At 35.3% G+C, this 22,671-nt stretch overlaps 1 protein-coding gene across 13 annotated transcripts in view; it reads left to right on the forward strand.

Moving 5' to 3' along the window:
- The window catches only part of LOC117310661 (lysine-specific demethylase 6A-like), a 165,273-nt gene that overhangs the window by 94,368 nt on the left and 48,234 nt on the right, over nt 1-22,671 (forward strand). For 10 of the 13 annotated variants that reach the window (XM_033850369.2, XM_033850368.2, XM_073799792.1 and 7 more), the window contains 9 exons: nt 1,237-1,330; nt 2,894-3,020; nt 6,565-6,663; nt 6,791-7,010; nt 7,527-7,661; nt 8,336-8,491; nt 9,058-9,153; nt 10,455-10,550; nt 11,162-11,452. In XM_033850369.2, the coding sequence (XP_033706260.1) occupies nt 1,237-1,330; nt 2,894-3,020; nt 6,565-6,663; nt 6,791-7,010; nt 7,527-7,661; nt 8,336-8,491; nt 9,058-9,153; nt 10,455-10,550; nt 11,162-11,452 (1,314 nt within the window). The remainder of the gene's footprint in view (nt 1-1,236; nt 1,331-2,893; nt 3,021-6,564; nt 6,664-6,790; nt 7,011-7,526; nt 7,662-8,335; nt 8,492-9,057; nt 9,154-10,454; nt 10,551-11,161; nt 11,453-22,671) is intronic. The other 3 variants (XM_033850362.2, XM_033850366.2, XM_033850361.2) reach the window with 2 other exon arrangements.

Raw genomic sequence — 22,671 nt, forward strand, 5'->3', positions numbered from 1 at the left:
TAATTTTTAAAGGAGAACTGTAGGCAATGGTCTCATTTGTAAATCTGCCTGTACTTTTTTTTTATGCGGTACGTGGGCCTCTGACTGTTGTGGCCTCTCCCGTTGCGGAGCACAGGCTGCAGACGCCCAGGCTCAGCAGCCATGGCTCACGGGCCCAGCCACTCAGCGGCATGTGGGATATTCCCGGACTGGGACTTGAATCCATGTCCCCTGCATCGGCAGGCGGTCTCTTCAACCACTGCGCCACCAGGGAAGCCCTGCCTGTACTTTTAATATGAGCGTTTTATCGTATCTATGGGAAATGTTATGTCTTTAAAAAACACTTTTATTTATGAACACTTTACAAAAGTATTTTGTATAAAAAAGCAAAAAATTTCAAAATGCAAATTAAGACAATAACTACTTTTCCTCAGTCTTAGACTTTGTAAAGGATAGTAGTAGCACTTATATTTGCTTTATAAGATGTCCGTATCTTCAAAAGTCGTTCTAGGTTAATTATACATTTGCTGGTAGAATATTTCTCCAGCCTTGTGAATGTTATTAAATAATGTCTAAGGTTGGAGTTATTTTATTTGTAACTTTTGGGTTACAGCAAATGTTATAAATGCCATATTTTACTAATACCTTGTTATATTGAAGGGTAGTTTTATTGGTTGTTAGTTCTTTTGAAACATGGTGGTCCACAGTAAAATACTCAGTTAATAAATTAGAACTTTTACATTCATTCTTTTTAATAATTGAAACTTATAAAATATTATTGTCTAAATCTTCATATACTAGTAAGTTTTTATGATACATATACACATATACGTCAGTGTTTATTCCACTTTATTACTGGAAAAGTTAATTCTTTTTAACATCTACAGTGATGTTGAAAACCTTCTGTTTGAAGGTTTTTTTTTTTTTTAGTTGAGGTATAATTGATGTACAATATTACGTAAGTTTCAGTTATGCAGCATAGAGATTCACAGGTTTTAAAGATCATGTTGCCTTTGTAGTTATTATAAAATATTGGCTATATTCCTTGTGTTCTGCAATATATTCTTTTAGGTTATTTATTTGATACATAGTAGTTTGCGCCTCTTAATCCAGTGCCCCTATCTTGCCTCTTCCTCCTTCCTTTTCCCCACTGGTAACCACTAGTCTGTTCTCCATAATTATGAGTCTGTTTTATTTTGTTGTATTAATGATTTATCTTTTTTTTTTTTTTTTGTCTGAATATCTTCTACTCTCTAGAGAAAATATCACTCTGCAAAAGAAGCTTATGAACAGCTTTTAGGGACAGAAAACCTACCTGCACAAGTAAAAGCAACTGTTTTACAACAGTTAGGTACATAAAAATTTACTTTTTATTATATATTGTAGTATTTTAAACATTTTGGCACTGGTGGGTGGGAGCAGTTGTAACTCATCTGCTTAAAAATAAGTTTTCATTAAACTTCTGTGTTTTAGGATTAATTCTGACATAAATTATTTTGAGATGGTATTTAAAATGAGTATTTTATGTTGTAAATGTTCCCAAAGTAAATGTATTCCTTCTCTTTTGTCAAGAGTTGATAATATATTTATTCCTACTATCTAGCACAGTTCATCTCAAAATTTATCTAAATACAGTGGTCCAGTGCAACTAGTCCTTTTAAATTCTCAAAATTACCCCTTAGTAACTGACCTCTGGAGGAGGTTTGAATATTTCCATGTGCTTAGCACTCTGAAGTCAATTCAATTGAAATAATTCAAACGGCCAGGTTAGTGCTATTGAGCTTGAAATACAATATATTTCATTGTATGACTTAATGGAACTATCTCACCTAAAAATTATAGAAGAGTTCGTTATTTTCTCCAGCTACTTGTTATATTCTTATGTTTTAAAAGCAAAGGTTTGGTGTTCAAAAATAATATAAGTAATGCATCAGTACTACTCAGATGATAGTAAGAATATTCAGTAATTCATTTTGTTGGTTATTTATCATGTATAATTTAATATATGGGTTGGGTTTTTTAAATTTGTTTTTCCTTTCGCTGTTTTTGGTTTTGAGTAAATAATTCTAAATTTTAATCAAGTTTGTGATAATGTGAATATTTTTATAATGGCTGTATTTTACCTATAATGTCAAAAGCAATTAGTAATACTTCTGCCTAAGTGATAGTTTTGCAAAGGTAATCTTATACATGTAAATTGACTAACAACTGAAGCATTAATTTCTATTTGTTTTAAATGTTTAACATTTTTTCATGATCCAGTCTTAACATTGTCTCTGTAGCTGTAACTCTAAACCTCTTCATTAAGCACTGTACTGCTTTTGTAACTTTTGGAACCAGTTTTTCATTTAGATATCCATATATCCCTGGAGGTGTTTTGTTGTTGTTTTTGATCTAATGTTGTTATATTTAGGATTATATGAGAACAATTAGTGTAATTAAAGTGTAGGATCTTTGGGAAGGTGTTTTTGTTTTTAATTATTTATCTTTGAGTATTTTTACTTTTATTGATTCCTGTGAGATAAGTATGGACTTTCTAGATTATTTTCAGAATAAACCTTTAAAGCACAAGTAAATTAATCATCTTTGTATTCTTTGGTTTATAAATTGGAAAACTTTTTTCCAAATTAAATTTAGAAAAGGAGTATCTATCTATGGCTTCTATGCAGTACTCCTGATGTTTCAAATTTCTTTCTATTCTTTAAGAGTCCTCATAGCTTTGAGTATATCTTTTTAGTAAAATGGATTTTTCTATAGTAGTTACTTTTGGTAGGTTGATATTTAGGGAAATTTTGATTCAAGATAAATAAATGTACTAAAAGGGTATTTTAATTTATTTGTGTGCTTCATGGTATTCTTGAAGCTAGAAGAATAGTTTAATTATGGATAAATGCTTGCAATTGTTTAATTATAGGATGGATGCATCATAACATGGATCTACAAGGAGACAAAGCCACCAAGGAAAGCTATGCTATTCAGTATCTCCAAAAGTCATTGGAGGCAGATCCTAATTCTGGCCGGTCTTGGTATTTCCTTGGCAGGTGAGACCAGACACTTGGGTTGTGCTGCCTAGAGTTGATTTATAATCTAAAATGTTAATAACATAATGTGCTTAGTAACATTTTATTTTAAATACATTATAATAGCGATTCTTGAGAGGTAAAATTGGATCACTCTGAGTTAGGTGCTTTTACTGAGGAATTCTTATTTTGCTTATTAGATTTTATTTTCACATTGTCTTCACGTGACTTGAATTATCACTAGTTTTCGGAGAGTTTTGAAGAGTTTTAAAGAATTTTCAGAAAATTCATTTTTATTTTACCTGAGGACCACCAGTAGCCTATGGAAAAATTTATTGAAATTGTTTGAGGTCTGAATTCTCATTCCACCTATTAATGAATGGATTGGATTAGATATGTCAGGTACCTTTTCTCAAGGTTATAAATTTAGTTGTCCTTCTTGGTTTGACTGTGAATTTTGCCCCATACTTTTTCACATTGAATTTTTTGTTTTCTAGGACATTTGACATAAAGTCTAAATCAAACTTACGTTTTGTGTTAATTTTAATTTTTTTTAGTTTTTGCGGTACACGGGCCTCTCACTGTTGTGGCCTCTCCCGCTGCGGAGCACAGGCTCCGGACGCTCAGGCTCAGCGGCCATGGCTCACGGGCCCAGCCGCTCCGTGGCATGTGGGATCTTCCCGGATCGGGGCACGAACCCATGTTCCCTGCATCGGCAGGCGGACTCTCAACCACTGCGCCACCAGGGAAGCGCCTAATTTTTAGTTTTTAATATCTTTCTGTTTTAAAAAGTAAAGTATATTTATATTTGTGTCAGATTAGTATTAGGATAGTTCCTTTTTAAAATATTTGATTTTCTATTATGTTTAATAAGAATTAAAGTTAGCTACTTTCAGTGGAGTTTTTCGTAGTCTCCCCCAGGCTTATAAAAGAGTGTACTTTGAGTTGCTTGTCAACTTAGTTTTTTCTCCTCTACTAAAGGTCCTCCAGGAGAAAATGAATCTTTCCTATCTTCCATTGCCTTGCAATGTGCCTAGATCGATCCAATATTTAATAAATTGAATAAGTGAACTAAATAAGTGGCATTTGGAGCTAATATTATTACCTCCTTTGCACAATATTTGTCTTCATACAGTGATTGTAAAAGAAGCTTATCTGTAGGGAGGGAGAGGTGTGACGTATACTACTAGGTTTTTATTAGCACTTCGCTAGTATAGATTAAAAGAATATGACCCAGGATATTGTTTTCCTTTTTATCGAAGATAAAAATTTGTAGCATGATGTAGTCTACATTGTGTGTGACTTCTTAGTATAAGGGATCCTTATTGTTGTTTCTGTTTAATTGCAGCCATGTACAATGAAGGTGCAATGAAATATGTTTAAAATCAGCATTTTAGTAGGGTGCACTTTCCCATCTGTTTAAGAACAGCAGTATTCCACAGAGGGCTTTATTAGAGGTTATCTGAATTTAAAACATTGACATATGCTTTGTTTTTAACTTTTTTGGATAAAAGTTTCTACAAGTACAGAACAGTCTCTTCATTTCTCAACTAGAAGATACCTAACCTTTTTGGGCTAAGGATTGTCATTTTAGACAGTTTATTTTTAGTATTTTTTTCTATAACTTTGTTTATCTTCTGCCTTTTGATATATTGCTTCTACTTGGCTTTATTGATAGAAAAATCAAATTTGTGAAAAATATTTTAAAACTTATTGACACTCTGAATGGGCATCTCACTGCTGGTAAAATTTACAGAGATTTGATGATCCTAGTATTTCAGAGACCGTATGTTACCTCTGTGTTCAAGGCTGTGTTGCATATTATTGCTGCTGCTTGTTTGGAATGTGTATGTTAAAGGAATGGGGTAATACAGTAATAACACTAGTAATGACAATGTTAAATAGTCTCACACAGTCAGAAAACTGTTAAGAGTTGGGAATGATCAGACAGCAACTTAGTTCACCCTCTTTTTTTTTTTTTTGGTGTTGCGGTACGTGGGCCTCTCACTGCTGTGGCCTCTCCCGTTGTGGAGCACAGGCTCCGGACGCTCAGGCTCAGCAGCCATGGCTCACAGGCCCAGCTACTCCGCAGCATGTGGGATCTTCCCGGACTGTGGCTCGAACCCGTGTCTCCTGCATCGGCAGGCGGACTGTCAACCACTGCGCCGCCAGGGAAGCCCTAGTTCACCCTCTTATGAATCAGATGGGGGACATGAGTTCAAAGAAGTAAAGTGGTTTTTTTGAAGTAACATAGCTAATTAATGTCACAAAAAGAACTAGAACCCAGCTTTACTCAGTGCTGCTTCTGTTATACCAGCCTACCTCAGAGGAACCTAGACAACTTGTGTTGGAGAGAAAAGCCCTGGTCAGTGGACTAGACAAACTTGGACACACTGAATTTTTGTTTTGATTTTTAAAAAACGGAATGTGAGGGCTCCCCTGGTGGCACAGTGGTTGAGAGTTCGCCTGCCGATGCGGGGGACACGGGTTCCTGCCCCGGTCCGGGAAGATCCCACATTCCGCTGAGCGGCTGGGCCTGTGAGCCGTGGCCACTGAGCCTGCGCGTCCGGAGCCTGTGCTCCACAACAGGGGAGGCCACAACAGTGAGAGGCCCGCGTACCACAAAAAAAACCCAAACAAAAACGGAATGTGAAAATGCTGGTTTCAGGAAATATTTCCAGTTCTCCTAATATTTAGGAAGGAGATATATATATATATATACACACACACATACACACACATATATATACACACACACACACACATATATACACACACACACATATATAAATATATATAAATATACGTGTATATATATACATATATATACACACACACAGCATTTGTCTGATAATATGAAATTTGGTTTTGTTAAAAAATATTTTTGTCTGTTACTATTCATATAGTCTCTAATATCTGTGCATGTTTGCATTACTGTTTCCTTTTTAATTCTGCCTCAGATTCTTACGTTGTATGCACTCTTTGAAACTGCATCTCTTTCTCTTTTACTGGCATTTCTGATGTCTCTTAACCCACAAATAGCCATTTTCTAAACTTACTTTTATCGCTTTTTTATGTGGAATTTGATATTAACTGTATCTCAGTTTTGTATGTTTCATGAGTTAAGGAATATTTGTTATGAGTATTGTAAGTTCAGAAAGGAAAATTCCGATGTGCTAGTGAAATTAAAATCATTATCAACATTTAATTTCTCTTTGTGTTTTAGCTCTATATTCTTGTAGCATAAGAAGCTTGAGTATAAAGTACATATAAAAAGAGCTCTGTGTATTTAAACCTGAATGTTCTAGCAGTGAACAAATCTGGGCTATAGTGGTTTGAAAAGAGTTCATTATGTAATGTGTTTGCAGTCATAAGAGAGAAAGTTCATTTAACAGCAAATTATAATGTAGATTAAAATCAGTGTCGAAATCTATATGTAAACATGTTGCTAATAAGTATTTTTCCTTTCCATATATATAATTTTGGTAAACTAATATAGTTAATTTAAGCATTTATGAATACTTCATATAAATATATATATATATCTATTTCTCCCCTCTTTCAGGTGCTACTCAAGTATTGGGAAAGTTCAGGATGCCTTTATATCTTACAGGCAGTCTATTGATAAATCAGAAGCAAGTGCAGATACCTGGTGTTCAATAGGGTAAGGCTTGTGTGTGTAAAATTTGCAATATTTTTAACTGATACACAAGTTTATTGAACTACATCTAATATACTATGTAATAGTCTTACACCCAGTCAGTTTCAGAAAACTTCATTTCTCTTTCCAGTGTGCTCTATCAGCAGCAAAATCAGCCTATGGATGCATTACAGGCCTATATTTGTGCTGTACAGTTGGACCATGGGCATGCAGCAGCCTGGATGGACCTAGGCACTCTCTATGAATCCTGCAACCAACCTCAGGATGCCATTAAATGCTACTTAAATGCAACTAGAAGCAAAAGTTGTAGTAATAGCTCTATGCTCACAGGAAGAATTAAGTTTTTACAGGTAAATTTTTAAAATAGCATATTTTAAAAGATATTTCCATATGATAACTGGCACAGTAGGGTGGCTGGAAAGTTTGTTTTTGTTTTGATGTGAATAACTTGTTTCTCTACTTTTTAATATTTTGTGATATTATTTTTCACTTTAAGATATACTGTATTGAAAATGTTCTTTTGCATCTTTATTTTGTTAATGCATGTTAATTTGCATGATTTTGTGTGCTATCTATGTTTTTAAGTTACAGCATTTTAGAGAAAAAAACACATTGTTTTTCACTCTTGCTTGAAGTTTCATGGAAGGTATCCATGGTAATTCTGAAAAACAGAATTTAGCTTTGTTCTGATTCTCGCTAGTGTATTCTAGTTGCCCTCTTTATACTTAGCGTATATCTGAAACCCCAAATTTATAATCTGCTTTCTTTAAAAAATAAAAACCTGTAACATTGAGGAAGTTTTGGTGGACTTGCTAATTACTCAAGTAGTCCTGTGTTAAATTTGCTTTTTACATAATTTTTCCTAGGCTCAGTTGTGTAACCTTCCACAAGGTAGTCTACAGAATAAAACTAAATTACTTCCTAGTATTGAGGAGGCATGGAGCCTACCAATACCCGCAGAGCTTACCTCCAGGCAGGGTGCCATGAACACAGCACAGCAGGTGAGAAGTTGGGTTATCTTCTGTAGGTGCCCAGCTTTAAGGGTTCTTTCCAGTTGGTAGTGATCAGACTTAAATTACAGTAGAATTGGCTTTTTTAAAAAATTAAAATCCTTCATATCTAATTGTAAAGGGATTTTAGATCAAAATAGAACTTCCTCTGATATGGGAAGGAACTTTGGGTACCAATTTAAAACTTTTGTATAGTTTAATGATTTTAAAAGGGATTTCTTCTTTTTTTACTTTTTGCGGTACGCGGGCCTCCCACTGCTGTGGCCTCTCCCGTTGTGGAGCACAGGCTCTGGATATGCAGGCTCAGCGGCCATGACTCATGGGCCTAGTTGCTCCGCGACATGTGGGATCCTCCCAAACCGGGGCACGAGCCCGTGTCCCCTGCATCAGCAGGCAGACTCTCAACCACTGCGCCACCAGGGAAGCTGCAAAAGGGATTTCTTAAGGGACTGTTACACAGTGGTTTATTTAATGTTTTAAAAACTAAGTTTTTCAAAAGAAGATACACATTCCTCCATTGATGAATCATTTGATTTTGATTTTCAGTTGCAATTCATGATGTCCACATAGTTTTGAAAGTATGCAGCTTATAAAGTTTTGTAATTTGAATGCATGAATTAAGAATATGTAGAACCATGTTTTTGTTTTACTTCTGTGATCCTTAGGCTTACAAAGTTCATCATCCAAATACTGAACCTGTATTAAGCCTCAGTCAAACGCCAGTTTCACAACAGCCCTTGCCAGTATGCATGATTACTTCTAACGAAGTAGATGGCCTGTCCAGTCCTGCGAAGAGGAAAAGAACATCTAGTCCAACAAAGGTATATATACATTTTAGAGAAATGGAAAATCCCAATCAGAAGTGAAGCTAAAAGTCTGTAATTGTGCCTGTCTTAAATTTTAAACTATGTACATCAGAGATTGAAAAGGTTTTGTTATTTTGCTATTATAAGCAGTATTTCCTACCCTGAAATTGTAGCATCATTTATAGAAAGTAGTGATAGAAATATAGAAAGTAGTGATAACTTTATGTTCATCAAGTGATTTTATTCATTTCCCTGCTTTTATGAATTTAATGTACTTTATATCACCACTTCAGACGTTAAAATAAATTAAGTGTTGGATATAATGGATAACCTGTTAGAGTTTTGAGTCATTTTTAGATATGAGCCTTTTAAGGTGAAGTTAAAGAATGAATGACAATTCAAATTCATAATTTTCCAAATTGATTATGCATTAAAAATTTTTTTTAACGATTTTAAAAGATAAGCTTTATTTATGTGTAAATACTCCAATTCCTAGTCATTTGGTATCTCACTAGTCATAATTATTGGTGTATGAGTTTTAACCAAGTATTTTTTAATTTTTACAAATAAATTTTCCTCAGAATAGTTCTGAGAACTGGAATAGTGACCATACTGTTTCACATACTTCAGTACAGCAACAAGTTCATTCATGGTGTCTGACACCACAGAAATTACAGGTATGAAATATTCTTTTGACGGTTTTAACACCATGTTTTAATGCAGTCGAGGTAGTAAACTTTAAGCTTTTCTGGGTATTCTTAAAATTGAATGGCAGTAAGCCATTCAAACATGACGTAAATTAAAACGAACATAAGTATAATGAACCTACATTTTCCAGAGGAATAGAGATAATTCATTTTTGTTTTTTACCTTTTTAAAACAAGCAATATATTCATATGTTTGAAATTTAAGAATTATTAGAGGGCTTCCCTGGTAGCACAGTGGTTAAGAATCTGCCTGCCAGTGCAGCAGACACGGGTTTGAGCCCTGGTCCGGGAAGATCCCACATGACACAGGGTAACTAAGCCCATGCCCCACAACTACTGAGCCCTAGAGCCCACGAGCCACAACTACTGAACCCGCATGCTACAACTGCTGAAGCCTGCGTGCCTAGAGCCCATGCTCCCCAACAAGAAAAGCCACTGCAATGAGCAGCCTGCGTACCACAGCGAAGAGTGGCCCCCGCTCGCCGCAACTGGAGAAAGCCCACGCATGGCAACAAAGACCCAACTCGGCCAAAAATAAATAAATAAATTTATTTTAAAAACCCCGAATTATTAGAATATAGGGTGCACAGGTATAAAGAGTCCTTCCAGTTCCTGCCTCCATCCACTTAATTTCCCTTTCCTACAAATAATCAAAAGTTTGTTTTGTTTTTTTGTTTTGTTACTAGAGATACATTGTACATGTACAAGAAAATATGCTGGTCTCATAGATTGCCTTTTGTCTTTTATTCAAATGTAGGTAGAATGCTATGTGTAAGTATCAGGACCTTGTCTTCCCTCCTGGCTCACTTTCTCCAAAGATGTATCTTTGAGACCTTTTCATGTCTTTGTATCACTTCCTTGTTCTTTTATGGCTACATAATACTACATTTTAAAATTCCTCGGAAGCCACATTTTATTCAACTGGTTTTCTATTGTTGGACTTTTATATCATTTCCAGTATTTTATAAACGATGTTGCTCTTAATTAGCATTGCTGTTATAACACATCTTACAGTTAAACAGCTTTCTCTTTGAAGATTGTGATTTCCTGTCCATGTATTTAACTCAAAACATAAAAATTACCTTCTTTGGATGAATTCTTGTGTTTTTACTTTTTCTTAGCTTTTTGTAAGGACTTCATTTTGGGACTGATTACTTTTGGTTAGAAATCACTGTGTTTCACTTCAAAAGTTCTGTGTTTGTAATCTTTTCAGTGACACTTTGCCTGATAGTGACTTATTTATTTTTTTGAATACTTTTTCATTTTTCCAGCACTTGGAACAGCTGCGCATAAATAGAGACAGTTTAAATCCGGCACAGAAACTGATTCTGGGACAGTTGGAAACTCAACTTGTCTTAATGCAACAAGTATGTATACCATTTTCATTCCGATATTTATCATTATGTTAAGTATTTTTCTTGAATACAATATATTTTTAGAGTTTAATACATATTTCTACTTCCTATGTGTAGTCAATAGAATTTATATATCTGAGCTTTAAATATCACTAATGGACAGTTCACTTTCTTTAAATAGCCACAAATTAGTTTAGAAAATAACAGCTAGTATTTTACGTTTTTTTGCATATTTCCAGTGTGTTCCGTAGGCTTACTTTTATTTTTTTATAATGAACAAAATATTCATACTGAGGTGGAGCTGTTTTAAGGGTTGTTATCAGGGATTTGGTATAAATGTAATGGAATGGCTGTTTGAAATCCCCTAGTTTATGATGGGAAATAAGGCCTATAAATTACTAAGTTATAATTTTCAGTGCTTTTCTTTTGCCCTTATACCACTAATGAGAGCTTTCTTTAGCATATAGTGAAAAAGGTTGTGCTTTACCCATATGAACATAGCATTTTATTTCTAAAATGTATGTTTTTTAATCTAGCGAGATTAATTTTTTTGATAAAGTTAGGAATGTATTGATTATACATTTCAAAGTCATACAAACAGGTTTTCGTTTTTGTTTTTGAAGATGAGACAAACAGGACAAACTGCTGTTCTACCCAGAGTACCTAGTGTCTCTCAGCTTGAAGTACCTTTGTCCAGTGGACCTTCTTCTGCAGGCGATACTCCTTGCGGCACATCAAAAACGCTAGGGAGTACGGACACGATTTTGGTAGGCGATAATTATATAACAGGAAGTGGAAGTAATGGAAATGTGCCTTATCTGCAGCAAAACACACTCACTCTACCTCATAACTGCACAAACCTGACCAGCAGCACAGAAGAGCCATGGAGAAAACAGCTATCTAACTCCACTCAGGTAAAAGAAAGATTAGCTGCTTTGTTTGTTCTTATATAGTAGGTTTTTCTTTAACTTGTATACATTTTGAAGAGAAGAAATTAAAATATAAGAAATATTATCTTTAAAAACTAATTTTAAATAATTCACAATTATCTGAGAATTTTGTTAACAGTATTAATACTACATTGTCAGCTCATCTGTGCACGTGAGTTACTTCCTTATCCAGTATAAATTAATATACGTAAATTAGGTTATTAGAGATAAAGGCAAAGAAGGAAGAAAGCACAGCCTTATAATTCTTTTAAATCCTGTTGCTTAATGAATTAAGGCATCATGACCATGTTTTTTAATTGCAGTTATTTAATAACTGGAAGTATTTTCTGCATATAATAAGTGCTCTGCCAGTTGTGAAGTGTTTATTTTAATGTGGTAAAAAGACTAATAAGGTTTCACCAACCATAAATTACAATAAAATGTGACTTGCATTATGCAGAGAAAGTAGCTTAGGTGAGAACCAAGATGTTACAGTCACAGAAAACAGAATTTAAAAGCAGAAAGGTAGTACAGATGTGGCTACAGTGTAGTTTATGAAGAGGGAACACAAGGGATGCAGCTTAATTTGTGAAGGGCAAATGGGAGTTATTAAAAGTTTTGATGTAGAGATAGGAATTTCTTAAACACCCTCTTCTTTAAATTTATTAATTGACTACATTTTAGAACACTTCTTAAGTGGTTTATAGGAAATTGAGCCAAAAATACAAAAAGTCCCCCAAAGTTCCCAATCCATGGTTTCCGCTATCCTGAACATCTCGTAGTAATGTGGTACATTAATTACAAGTGCTAAGACAATATTAATACTTCATTGTTAATTAACCCCCATAATTTACATTCTGATGCACTCTGTTGCACATTGTGTAGGTTTTCACCGGTGTGTATGACTTGCAACCCCTTCACAGAAGAACAAAATAGAGTCACTGTCCTAAATGTATCCTGTGCTCCATCTCTCTATTTCTCCTGCCTCCCTTAAATGTGGAGAAACCACAGATACTCTTATTGTCTATATAGTTGCCTTCTCCAGAATGTTATAGTGTAAAGCTATTATAAAAATTCACATGCAGATTTGTGTGGACCTAACTTCTCAGCTTATTTAGGCAAAAACTGAGGAGCATGATTATTGGATCATATTGTTAGACTACTATCAATACTTCTGTAAGAAACTGATAACTGTCTTCTAAAACAGGGTCCCCAGCCCCCGGGCCAAGGACTGGTACTGGTCCGTGGCATGTTAGGAACCAGGCTGCATAGCAGGAGGTGAGCAGTGGGCAAGTTAGTGAAGCTCCATCTGTATTTACAGCTGCGCCACATCACTTACATTACCACCTGAGCTCTGCCTCCTGTCAGATCAGTGGCAGCATTAGATTCTCATAGGAGCGCGAACCCTACTGTGAACTGCACATGTGAAGGATCTAGATTTCACATTCTTTATGAGAATTAATGCCTGATAATCTGAGGTAAAGCTGAGGCAGTGATGTTAGTGCTGGGGAGCACCTGCAAATACAAATTATCATTAGCAGAGAGGTTTGACTGCACAGAGACCATAATAAATCGTTTGTAGACATATCAAACCCCTATCAGTGAGTGGCAAGTGAAAACAAGCTCAGGGCTCCCACTGATTCTGCATTATAGTGAGTTGTATAATTATTTTATTATATATTATAATGTAATAATACAAAGAAAGTGCACAGTACATGTGATGCGTAGGAATCATCCTTCTCTCCTCCCCTGTGGAAAAAGTGTCAAAAGGTTTGGGGACTGCTGTTCTAAAGGGACTTTGATGGTCATTTGCCTCTCACAGTGACTGAGGCTTCTTTTTGCTCTAGCTTCTCCCACCAATTGAGAGTTGCTTATTTAATTCAGGCAGATACAAAGTACTATAGGTTGGGTGGTTTATAAACAACAGACATGTATTTGTTATACTTCTGGAGTCTGAAAAGTCCAAGATCAAGCCATCAGCAAATTATGATGTCTTTTGAGGGCCCTCAACCTTTTTCATAGTCAGATTTCTCATAGATAGCAAAGGATCAGCCTCAGTGGTTTGTTTTATAAGGCACACAGATTCCTTTCGTAAAGCCTCTGCACTTTTAAGCTCATCACCCCTAAAGGCCTGCCTCCAGATACCGTCAAGACAGAATTTCAACATAACATTTCTGGGGACACGTTCAGTTGATGGCCTTAGTGTTTTGGATTTTAGTAACACTAAAAGAGAGGTAGGGGTATCTCATTGTTAAAATTTACTATTGCCAATGATTTTTTTTTTTTTTTTTGCGGTACAGGGGCCTCTCACTGTTGTGGCCTCTCCCGTTGCGGAGCACAGGCTCCAGACGCGCAGGCTCAGCAGCCGTGGCTCACAGGCCCAGCCGCTTCACGGCATGTGGGGTCTCCCTGGACCGGGGCATGAACCTGTGTCCCCTGCATCGGCAGGCGGACTCTCAACCACTGCACCACCAGGGAAGCCCCGCTAATAATTTTTGAAGCATCTTTACATATGCTTATTTGCCATCTGTATATGTGCCTTGGGGAGCTGTTTGTTTACCTCTTTCGCCCATTTTATTATTGGGTGGTTCATTTAACTATTAGGTATTAATAGCTTTCCCCCCTGTATTTTGGGTAACAGTTTTTAATAAGATATGTCTTTTTAAATATAGTTTCCCTATCTCCATTTGTCTTCTCACTCTATGATAGTGTCTTTCATAGAGTAGAAGTTTTAAATTTTAATAATGTCCAGCTTATCAATTCTTTTTCATGACCATATGTTAGAAGTATATCTAAAAAGTTATCGCCATGCCCAAGGTATCTAGACTTTTCCCTTATGTTACCTTATGTTACCTATGTAGTTTCATACTTTTGCATTTTACATTTAAGTCTGTGACCCACTTTGGGTTAATTTTTGTGAATAGTGTAAGATGTGTGCAAAGGTTCATTTTTTCAAATGTGGATTCTCATTTTTTCCAGCACCACTTGTTCAAAAGACAATCTCTAATTCATTGTGTTACCTCTGCTCCGTTGTCAAAGATCAGTTGACTGTATTTCTGTGGGTTTATTTATCTGGTGTATGTTTTTTTCCATTGATCATTTGTCCTTTTTTTTTTTTTTTTTTTTTTTTTGCCAATACCATTCTCCCATGATTAGTTTAGCTTTATACTAAATCATGAAATAAAGTTGTGTCAGTCCTCCAAATTTGTTCTTCAATAATGTGTTGGATATTTTGGTCTTTTGTGTCTTCATATAAACTCGAGAATCACTTTGTTAACATTTATAAAAATAATGGTGGAATTTTTTCCATTTGCGTGCATTGAATCCATAAACTGAGATTGTAAGAACTGATATCTTTTTTTTTTTTTTAACATCTTTATTGGGGTATAATTGCTTTACAATGGTGTGTTAGTTTCTGCTTTGTAACAAAGTGAATCAGTTATACATATACATATGTTCCCATATCTCTTCCCTCTTGCGTCTCCCTCCCTCCCACCCTCCCCATCCCACCCCTCCAGGCTGTCACAAAGCACCGAGCCAATATCCCTGTGCCTTGCGGCTGCTTCCCACTAGCTATCTGTCTTACTACGTTTGTTAGTGTGTACATGTCCATGACTCTCCCTCGCCCCGTCACTGCTCACCCTTCCCCCTCCCCATAACCCCAAGTCCGTTCTCTAGGAGGTCTGCATCTTTATTCCTGCCTTACCCCTAGGTTCTTCATGACATTTTTTTTTCTTAAATTCCATATATATGTGTTAGCATACGGTATTTGTCTTTCTCTTTCTGACTTACTTCACTCTGTATGACAGACTCTAGGTCTATCCACCTCATTACAAATAGCTCAATTTCGTTTCTTTTTATGGCTGAGTAATATTCCATTGTATATATGTGCCACATCTTCTTTATCCATTCATCCGATGATGGGCACTTAGGTTGTTTCCATCTCCGGGCTATTGTAAATAGAGCTGCAATGAACATTTTGGTACATGACTCTTTTTGAATTTCGGTTTTCTCAGGGTATATGCCCAGTAGTGGGATTGCTGGGTCATATGGTAGTTCTATTTGTAGTTTTTTAAGGAACCTCCATACTGTTCTCCACAGTGGCTGAACCAATTCACATTCCCACCAGCAGTGCAAGAGGGTTCCCTTTTCTCCACACCCTCTCCAGCATTTATTGTTTCTAGATTTTTTGATGATGGCCATTCTGACTGGTGTGAGATGATATCTCATTGTAGTTTTGATTTGCATTTCTCTAATGATTAATGATGTTGAGCATTCTTTCATGTGTTTGTTGGCAGTCTGTATATCTTCTTTGGAGAAATGTCTATTTAGGTCTTCTGCCCATTTTTGGATTGGGTTGTTTGTTTTTTTGTTATTGAGCTGCATGAGCTGCTTGTAAATTTTGGAGATTACTCCTTTGTCAGTTGCTTCATTTGCAAATATTTTCTCCCATTCTGAGGGTTGTCTTTTGGTCTTGTTTATGGTTTCCTTTGCTGTGCAAAAGCTTGAAGTTTCATTAGGTCCCATTTGTGTACTTTTGTTTTTATTTCCATTTCTCTAGAAGGTGGGTCAAAAAGGATCTTGCTGTGATTTATGTCATAGAGTGTTCTGCCTATGTTTTCCTCTAAGAGTTTGATAGTTTCTGGCCTTACATTTAGGTCTTTAATCCATTTTGAGCTTATTTTTCTGTATGGTGTTAGGGAGTGATCTAATCTCATACTTTTACATGTACCTGTCCAGTTTTCCCAGCACCACTTATTGAAGAGGCTGTCCTTTCTCCACTGTACATTCCTGCCACCTTTATCAAAGATAAGGTGTTTATATGTTCGTGGGTTTATCTCTGGGCTTTCTAGCCTCTTCCATTGATCTTTCTGTTTTTGTGCCAGTACCATACTGTCTTGATTACTGTACCTTTGTAGTATAGTCTGAAGTCAGGGAGCCTGATTCCTCCAGCTCCTTTTTTCGTTCTCAAGATTGCTTTGGCTATTCGGGGTCTTTTGTGTTTCCATACAAATTGTGAAATTTTTTGTTCTAGTTGTGTGAAAAATGCCAGTGGTAGTTTGATAGGGATTGCATTGAATCTGTAGATTGCTTTGGGTGGTAGAGTCATTTTCACAATGTTGATTCTTCCAATCCAAGAACATGGTATATCTCTCCATCTATTTGTATCATCTTTAATTTCTTTCATCAGTGTCTTACAATTTTCTGCATACAGGTCTTTTGTCTCCTTAGGTAGGTTTATTCCTAGATATTTTATTCTTTTTGTTGCATTGGTAAATGGGAGTGTTTTCTTGATTTCACTTTCAGATTTTTCATCATTAGTGTATAGGAATGCCAGAGATTTCTGTGCATTAATTTTGTATCCTGCTACTTTACCAAATTCATTGATTAGCTCTAGTAGTTTTCTGGTAGCATCTTTAGGATTCTCTATGTATAGTATCATGTCATCTGCAAACAGTGACAGCTTTACTTCTTCTTTTCTGATACGGATTCCTTTTATTTCCTTTTCTTCTCTGATTGCTGTGGCTAAAACTTCCAAAACTATGTTGAATAAGAGTGGTGAGAGTGGGCAACCTTGTCTTGTTCCTGATCTTAGTGGAAATGCTTTCAGTTTTTCACCATTGAGGACGATGTTGGCTGTGGGCTTGTCATATATGGCTTTTATTATGTTGAGGAAAGTTCCCTCTATGCCTACTTTCTGCAGGGTTTTTTATCATAAATGGGTGTTGAATTTTGTCAAAAGCTTTCTCTGCATCTATTGAGATGATCATATGGTTTTTCTCCTTCAGTTTGTTAATATGTTTTATCACATTGATAGATTTGTGTATATTGAAGAATCCTTGCATTCCTGGAATAAACCCTACTTGATCCTTTTAATGTGCTGTTGCATTCTGTTTGCTAGTATTTTGTTGAGGATTTTTGCATCTGTGTTCATCAGTGATATTGGCCTGTAGTTTTCTTTCTTTGTGACATCCTTGTCTGGTTTTGGTATCAAGGTGATGGTGGCCTCGTAGAAGGAATTTGGGAGTGTTCCTCCCTTAGTAGTCTCTTTTGATGCTTTGTATTTCTGTGGTGTCCATTGTAACTTCTATTTTTCACTTCTAATTATATTGATTTGAGTCCTCTTCCTCTTTTTCTTGATGAGTCTGGCTAAAGGTTTATTATCAATTTTGTTTATCTTCTCAAAGAACCAACTTTTAATTTTACTTTTCTCTGCTGTTGTTTTGTTTCTATTTCATTTATTTCTGCTGTGATCTTTAGGATTTCTTTCCTTCTACAAACTTTGGGTTGTGTTCGTTCTTCTTTCTCTAGTTCCTTTAGCTTTAAGGTTGATTGTTTATTTGAGATTCTTTTAGTTTCTTGAGGTAGTATTATATTGCTATAAAACTGCCTATTAGACCTGCATTTGTTGCATCCCATACATTTTGGATGGTCATGTCTTTGTTGTCATTTGTCTCTAGGTTTTTTTTTTTAATTTATTTACTTTATTTATTTTTGGCTGTGTTTTGTCTTCATTCCTGTGTGTGGCCATTCTTTGTTGTGGAGAGCGGGGGCTACTCTTTTTGGCAGTGTGTGGGCTTCTCATTGTGGTGGCTTCTGTTGCTGCATAGCACGGGCTCTAGGCACACGGGCTTCAGTAGTTGCAGCATGTGGGCTCAGTAGTTGTGGCTCACAGGCTCTAGAGCACAGGCTCAGTAGTTGTGGGGCACAGACTTAGGTGCTCCGCGGCATGTGGAATCTTCCTGGACCAGGGCTTGAACCTGTGTCCCCTGCATTGTCAGGTGTATTCTCAACTACTGCACCACCAGGGAAGCCCTCTAGGTAATTTTTGATTTCCTCTTTGTTTTCTTTAGCGATATCTTGGTTATTTAGTAATATATTGTTTAGCCTCCATGTGTTTGTGTTTTTTACGTTTTTTCCCTGTAATTTATTTCTAATCTCATAGCGTTGTGGTCAGAAAAGATGCCTGATGTGATTTCAGTTTTTTAAAATTTACCAAGGCTTGATTTGTGACCCAAGATGTGATCTATCCTGGAGAATGTTCCACGTGCACTTTAGAAGAAAGTGTAATCTGCTGTTTTTGGATGGAATGTCCTATAAATATCAATTAAATCTGTCTGACCTATTGTGTCATTTAAAGCTTCTGTTTCCTTATTTATTTTCATTTTGGATGTTCTGTCCATTGGTGAAAGTGAGGTGTTAAAGTCCCCCACTATTATTGTGTTGCTGTCAATTTCCTCTTTTAAAGCTGTTAGCATTTGCCTTATGTATTGAGGTGCTCCTATGTTGGTTGCATGTATATCTAAAATTGTTATATCTTCTTCTTGGACTGTTCCCTTGATCATTATGTAGTGTCCTTATTTGTCTCCTGTAACATTCTTTATTTGAAAGTCTATTTCGTCTGATACAAGTATTGCTTCTCCAGGTTTCTTTTGATTTCCATTTGCATGGAATAGCTTTTTTCCATCCCCTTACTTTCAGTCTGTATGTGTACCTAGGACTGAAGTGGATCTCTTGAAGACAGCATATATTTGTGTCTTGTTTTTGTATCCATTCAGCGAGCCTGTTGTCTTTTCGTTAGGAGATTTAATCCACTCACATATAAGGTACCTATCAATATGTATTTTTCTGTTATCATTTTCTTAATTGTTTTCGGTTTGTTTTTGTAGGTCCTTTTCTTCTCTTGTGTTTCCCACTTAGAGAAGTTTCTTTAGCATTTGTGGTAGCGCTCTTTGGGGGTGCTGAATTCTCTTAGCTTTCGCTTGTCTGTAAAGCATTTGATTTCTCCGTCAAATCTGAAAGAGATCCTTGCTGGGTAGAGTGATCTTTGTTGTAGGTCCTTTCCTTTCATCACTTTAAATATATTGTGCCACTCTCTTCCAGCTTGTAGAGTTTTTGCTGAGAAATAGCTGTTAACCTATGAGAGTTCCCTTGTATGTTTTTTGTTAGTTTTGTCTTGTTGCTTTTAATAATTTTGTCTTTAATTTCTGTCAGTTTGATTACTGTCCGTCTTGGTGTGTTTCTTCTTGGGTTTATCCTGCCTCGGACTCTGTGCACTTCCTGGTCTTGGGTGGGCATTTCCTTTCCCATGTTAGGGAAGTTTTCGTCTATAATCTCTTCAAATATTTTCTCAGGCCCTTTCTGTGTCTCTTCTGCCTTGGGACCCCTATAATGCGAATGTTGGTGCATTTATTGTTGTCCCAGAGGTCTCTTAGGCTGTTTTCATTTCTTTTCTTTTTTTTTCTTTATTCTGTTTGGCGGCAGTGAGTTTTCCACCATTCTGGCTTCTAGGTCACTTATCTGTTCTTATGCCTCAGTTAATCTGCTGTTGATTCCTTCTAGTGTATTTTTCATTGCAGTTACTCTATTGTTCATCTCTGTTTGTTAGTTCTTTAATTCTTTTAGGTCTTTGTTAAACATTTCTTGCATGTTCTTAATCTTTGCCTCCATTCTTTTCCCGAGGTCCTGGATCATCTTCACTATCATTATTCTGAATTGTTTTTCTGTAAGGTTGCCTATCTCCACTTCATGTAGTTGTTTTTTCGGGGTTTTATCTCGTTCCTTCATATGGTGCATAGTTTTCTGCCTTTTCATTTTGTCTGCCTTTCTGTGAATGTGGTTTTTGTTGCACAAGCTGCAGGATTGTAGTTATTCTTGCTTTTGCCATTTGCCCTCTTCTATTTTCAATTTTATTGACTTTATTTTTAATTCTTAACACTTCTTATGCTCTTACAATGGATTTAATTTGCTGCTGTTTTGGATTTAATTTTGTTTTATAGTGGAAACTTAAATGATTCTTTTCTTTTTCTGTCATATGTATTGATTTCTGTAAATTTCCCGCCAGCAACTAGTTTGAGTGCATCTCACAAATTTTATGAGATTGTGTTTTCATATTCAAGATGGCCAGTATGGCTGAGAATTGTGACCTAGGGATGGATAAATAGCTTTATTAGTTTTGAGTAAGAACAGTTAGGTAGACCTTTTTTTACTTATATCCATGTTTATAAAGATACTGAGTTTCAGTTTTTGTGAGGGGGAAAATGTATGAGAGCTTTGAATGGATGAATGATATGTGTTTATTTTTCTCTAATAGTCTGTTGAGGTACAGTTTATGTACACTTTAATAAACCTATTCAAATAATAGACACACAACAAAATATATTTGGTAAATATTGTTGTATGTCTGTTGCTGTAATGCTGTTTAAAGAAGTTTCTTCATAAGTTGCAATCCATTCCTTCTTCAGTCCCTGTCCTTGGGAACCAAAAATTTGCTTTATGTCTTTAACATTTACTTTTATGGGGATCAAAATGAACAGAATCCTACCTTTTCGTGTATGTGGTGCTTTATTATTGCATTGCATGAATATATTTTATTTTTTAATCTATTTATTAACTTAGAATTTGTCTTTTCTGCTTTCAGTCATAAAAATTATCAGCAGTGCTGATATGAACATTTGTATAAAAATCTTTGTGTGAATATGTTTTCATTTCTATATCTTGGAGTCTGTATGAGTGGAGTCCCTGAGTTAGATGATAAAATGTTTAAACTGTTTAAGGATTTTCTGAACTCATATCCAAGTGACTGAACCATTTTCATTCCTAATAGCAATGTATGAGGCCACACTTATTCCATATACTTGTCAACACCTGATATTGATAGTTTTTTATTCTAGCTGTATAATGGTTCTTGATAAGGTTTAATTTATATATTTCTAGTAACTAATATTTCCATGTGCTTATTTGCAGTTTTTGTATTTAGGCCTTTTTTAAAAATGATGATGATGTAAATTTCATTATGTTTTGAGTGCAAGTTTTGTTTGAGACATAGGTTTTGCAAGAGACATAGGTTTTACAAATATATCTTTCTGTTGTTTAAGTTGTATTTTCACTTTGTTAGTAATGTCTTTTAAAATGGAAAAATTTAATTTTGCTGAAGATCTTTTTTCAAAGGTTTTAAAGTTTAATGTTTTTATTATTACATATAAGAAATCCTTGCCAAAACCAAGGTTTGAAAATTTTTCTGCTGTATCCTGTTATAGAATATTTACAGTTCTATTTCACACTTCTGTTTTTTTTTTGAGTTAGTATTTGTATATTTTGTCTGTGAATATCCAGTTATTTCAGCATAATTTATGAAAAACTTTTATTCTTTCCACCTTGCCAACTTAGAAACTAACTTACCACGTTTTTAAATTTTTTTTAACTGTTTTGTTCTGCTAATCAATATTATTTTTCTTAATAATCCTATATTGTCTTTATCACTGTAACTTTATGTTTTGGAATTTGGATGATATAGCTCTAACATGTTAGTTATTTTAAAAGTTGATTTGATTTTGCTATCTTTTTTGTACCTTCATATAATTTTTTGGCTCAGCATGTTGGTTTGTACCAAAAGTGCCTACTGGCATTTAGTAGGGATTGTGTTGTATATATAAGTCAAATTATTAATTTTTCTGAGCCATGAACATAGTAGCTTTCCATTTACTTAGTTCTCTTTTGTCAGCCATGTTTTTATGTGATTATGAATACAGTTATATTCTTGATTTATGTTCAAATCATTTCCTTAAGGTATTTTGTAATTACTGTTGTAATTTCCTGATTTGGGGTATTTAGAATTCTGTTTATTAATCAGAATTTCATTATTTCTGAGATTTTATTATTTTTGATCCATTTCATTCAGGGAATGTATTTTGTATGATTTTAATTCTTATAATTTTAGTAAGAGTTGTTTTTTCTCCTAGACAGTCATGTGAACTTGAAAAGTAATGTGTTCTTTGGTATTATTAACACCAACTTGCATTGGTTACTGTTTGCACTAAATATCATTTGTCATTCCTTTACTTTCAGCATTTTTATATCTTTGAAGTTAAATGTCTCTTGCATACTGCATATAGTGGGATATTAATGTTTTTAACCAGTCTGACAGTCTTTGCTCATTGGCGGGGAGAATGTTCAGTCTATTTGTGTTTAATGTTGTTGTTAACGTTGTCTTAATTTCCACTGCCTCCTTTGTTCTTTGTTTTCTAGCTATGTCCCATCTGTTTTCTGATCTTCTCTTCCATACTTACTGCCTTTTTTGTGTTTGGCAAATATTTGTTGGTATATCTTTGAATTATTTAAATATAGAATAGCAGCTTTCATTTTGTCTGCCTTCTTTATGATTTTATTGCCATGTGTATTAATAAATGTGTATAAAGTTAATA

This window comes from Tursiops truncatus, assembly GCF_011762595.2.
Source record: "Tursiops truncatus isolate mTurTru1 chromosome Y unlocalized genomic scaffold, mTurTru1.mat.Y SUPER_Y_unloc_2, whole genome shotgun sequence".
Taxonomy (NCBI): Eukaryota; Metazoa; Chordata; class Mammalia; order Artiodactyla; family Delphinidae; genus Tursiops; species Tursiops truncatus.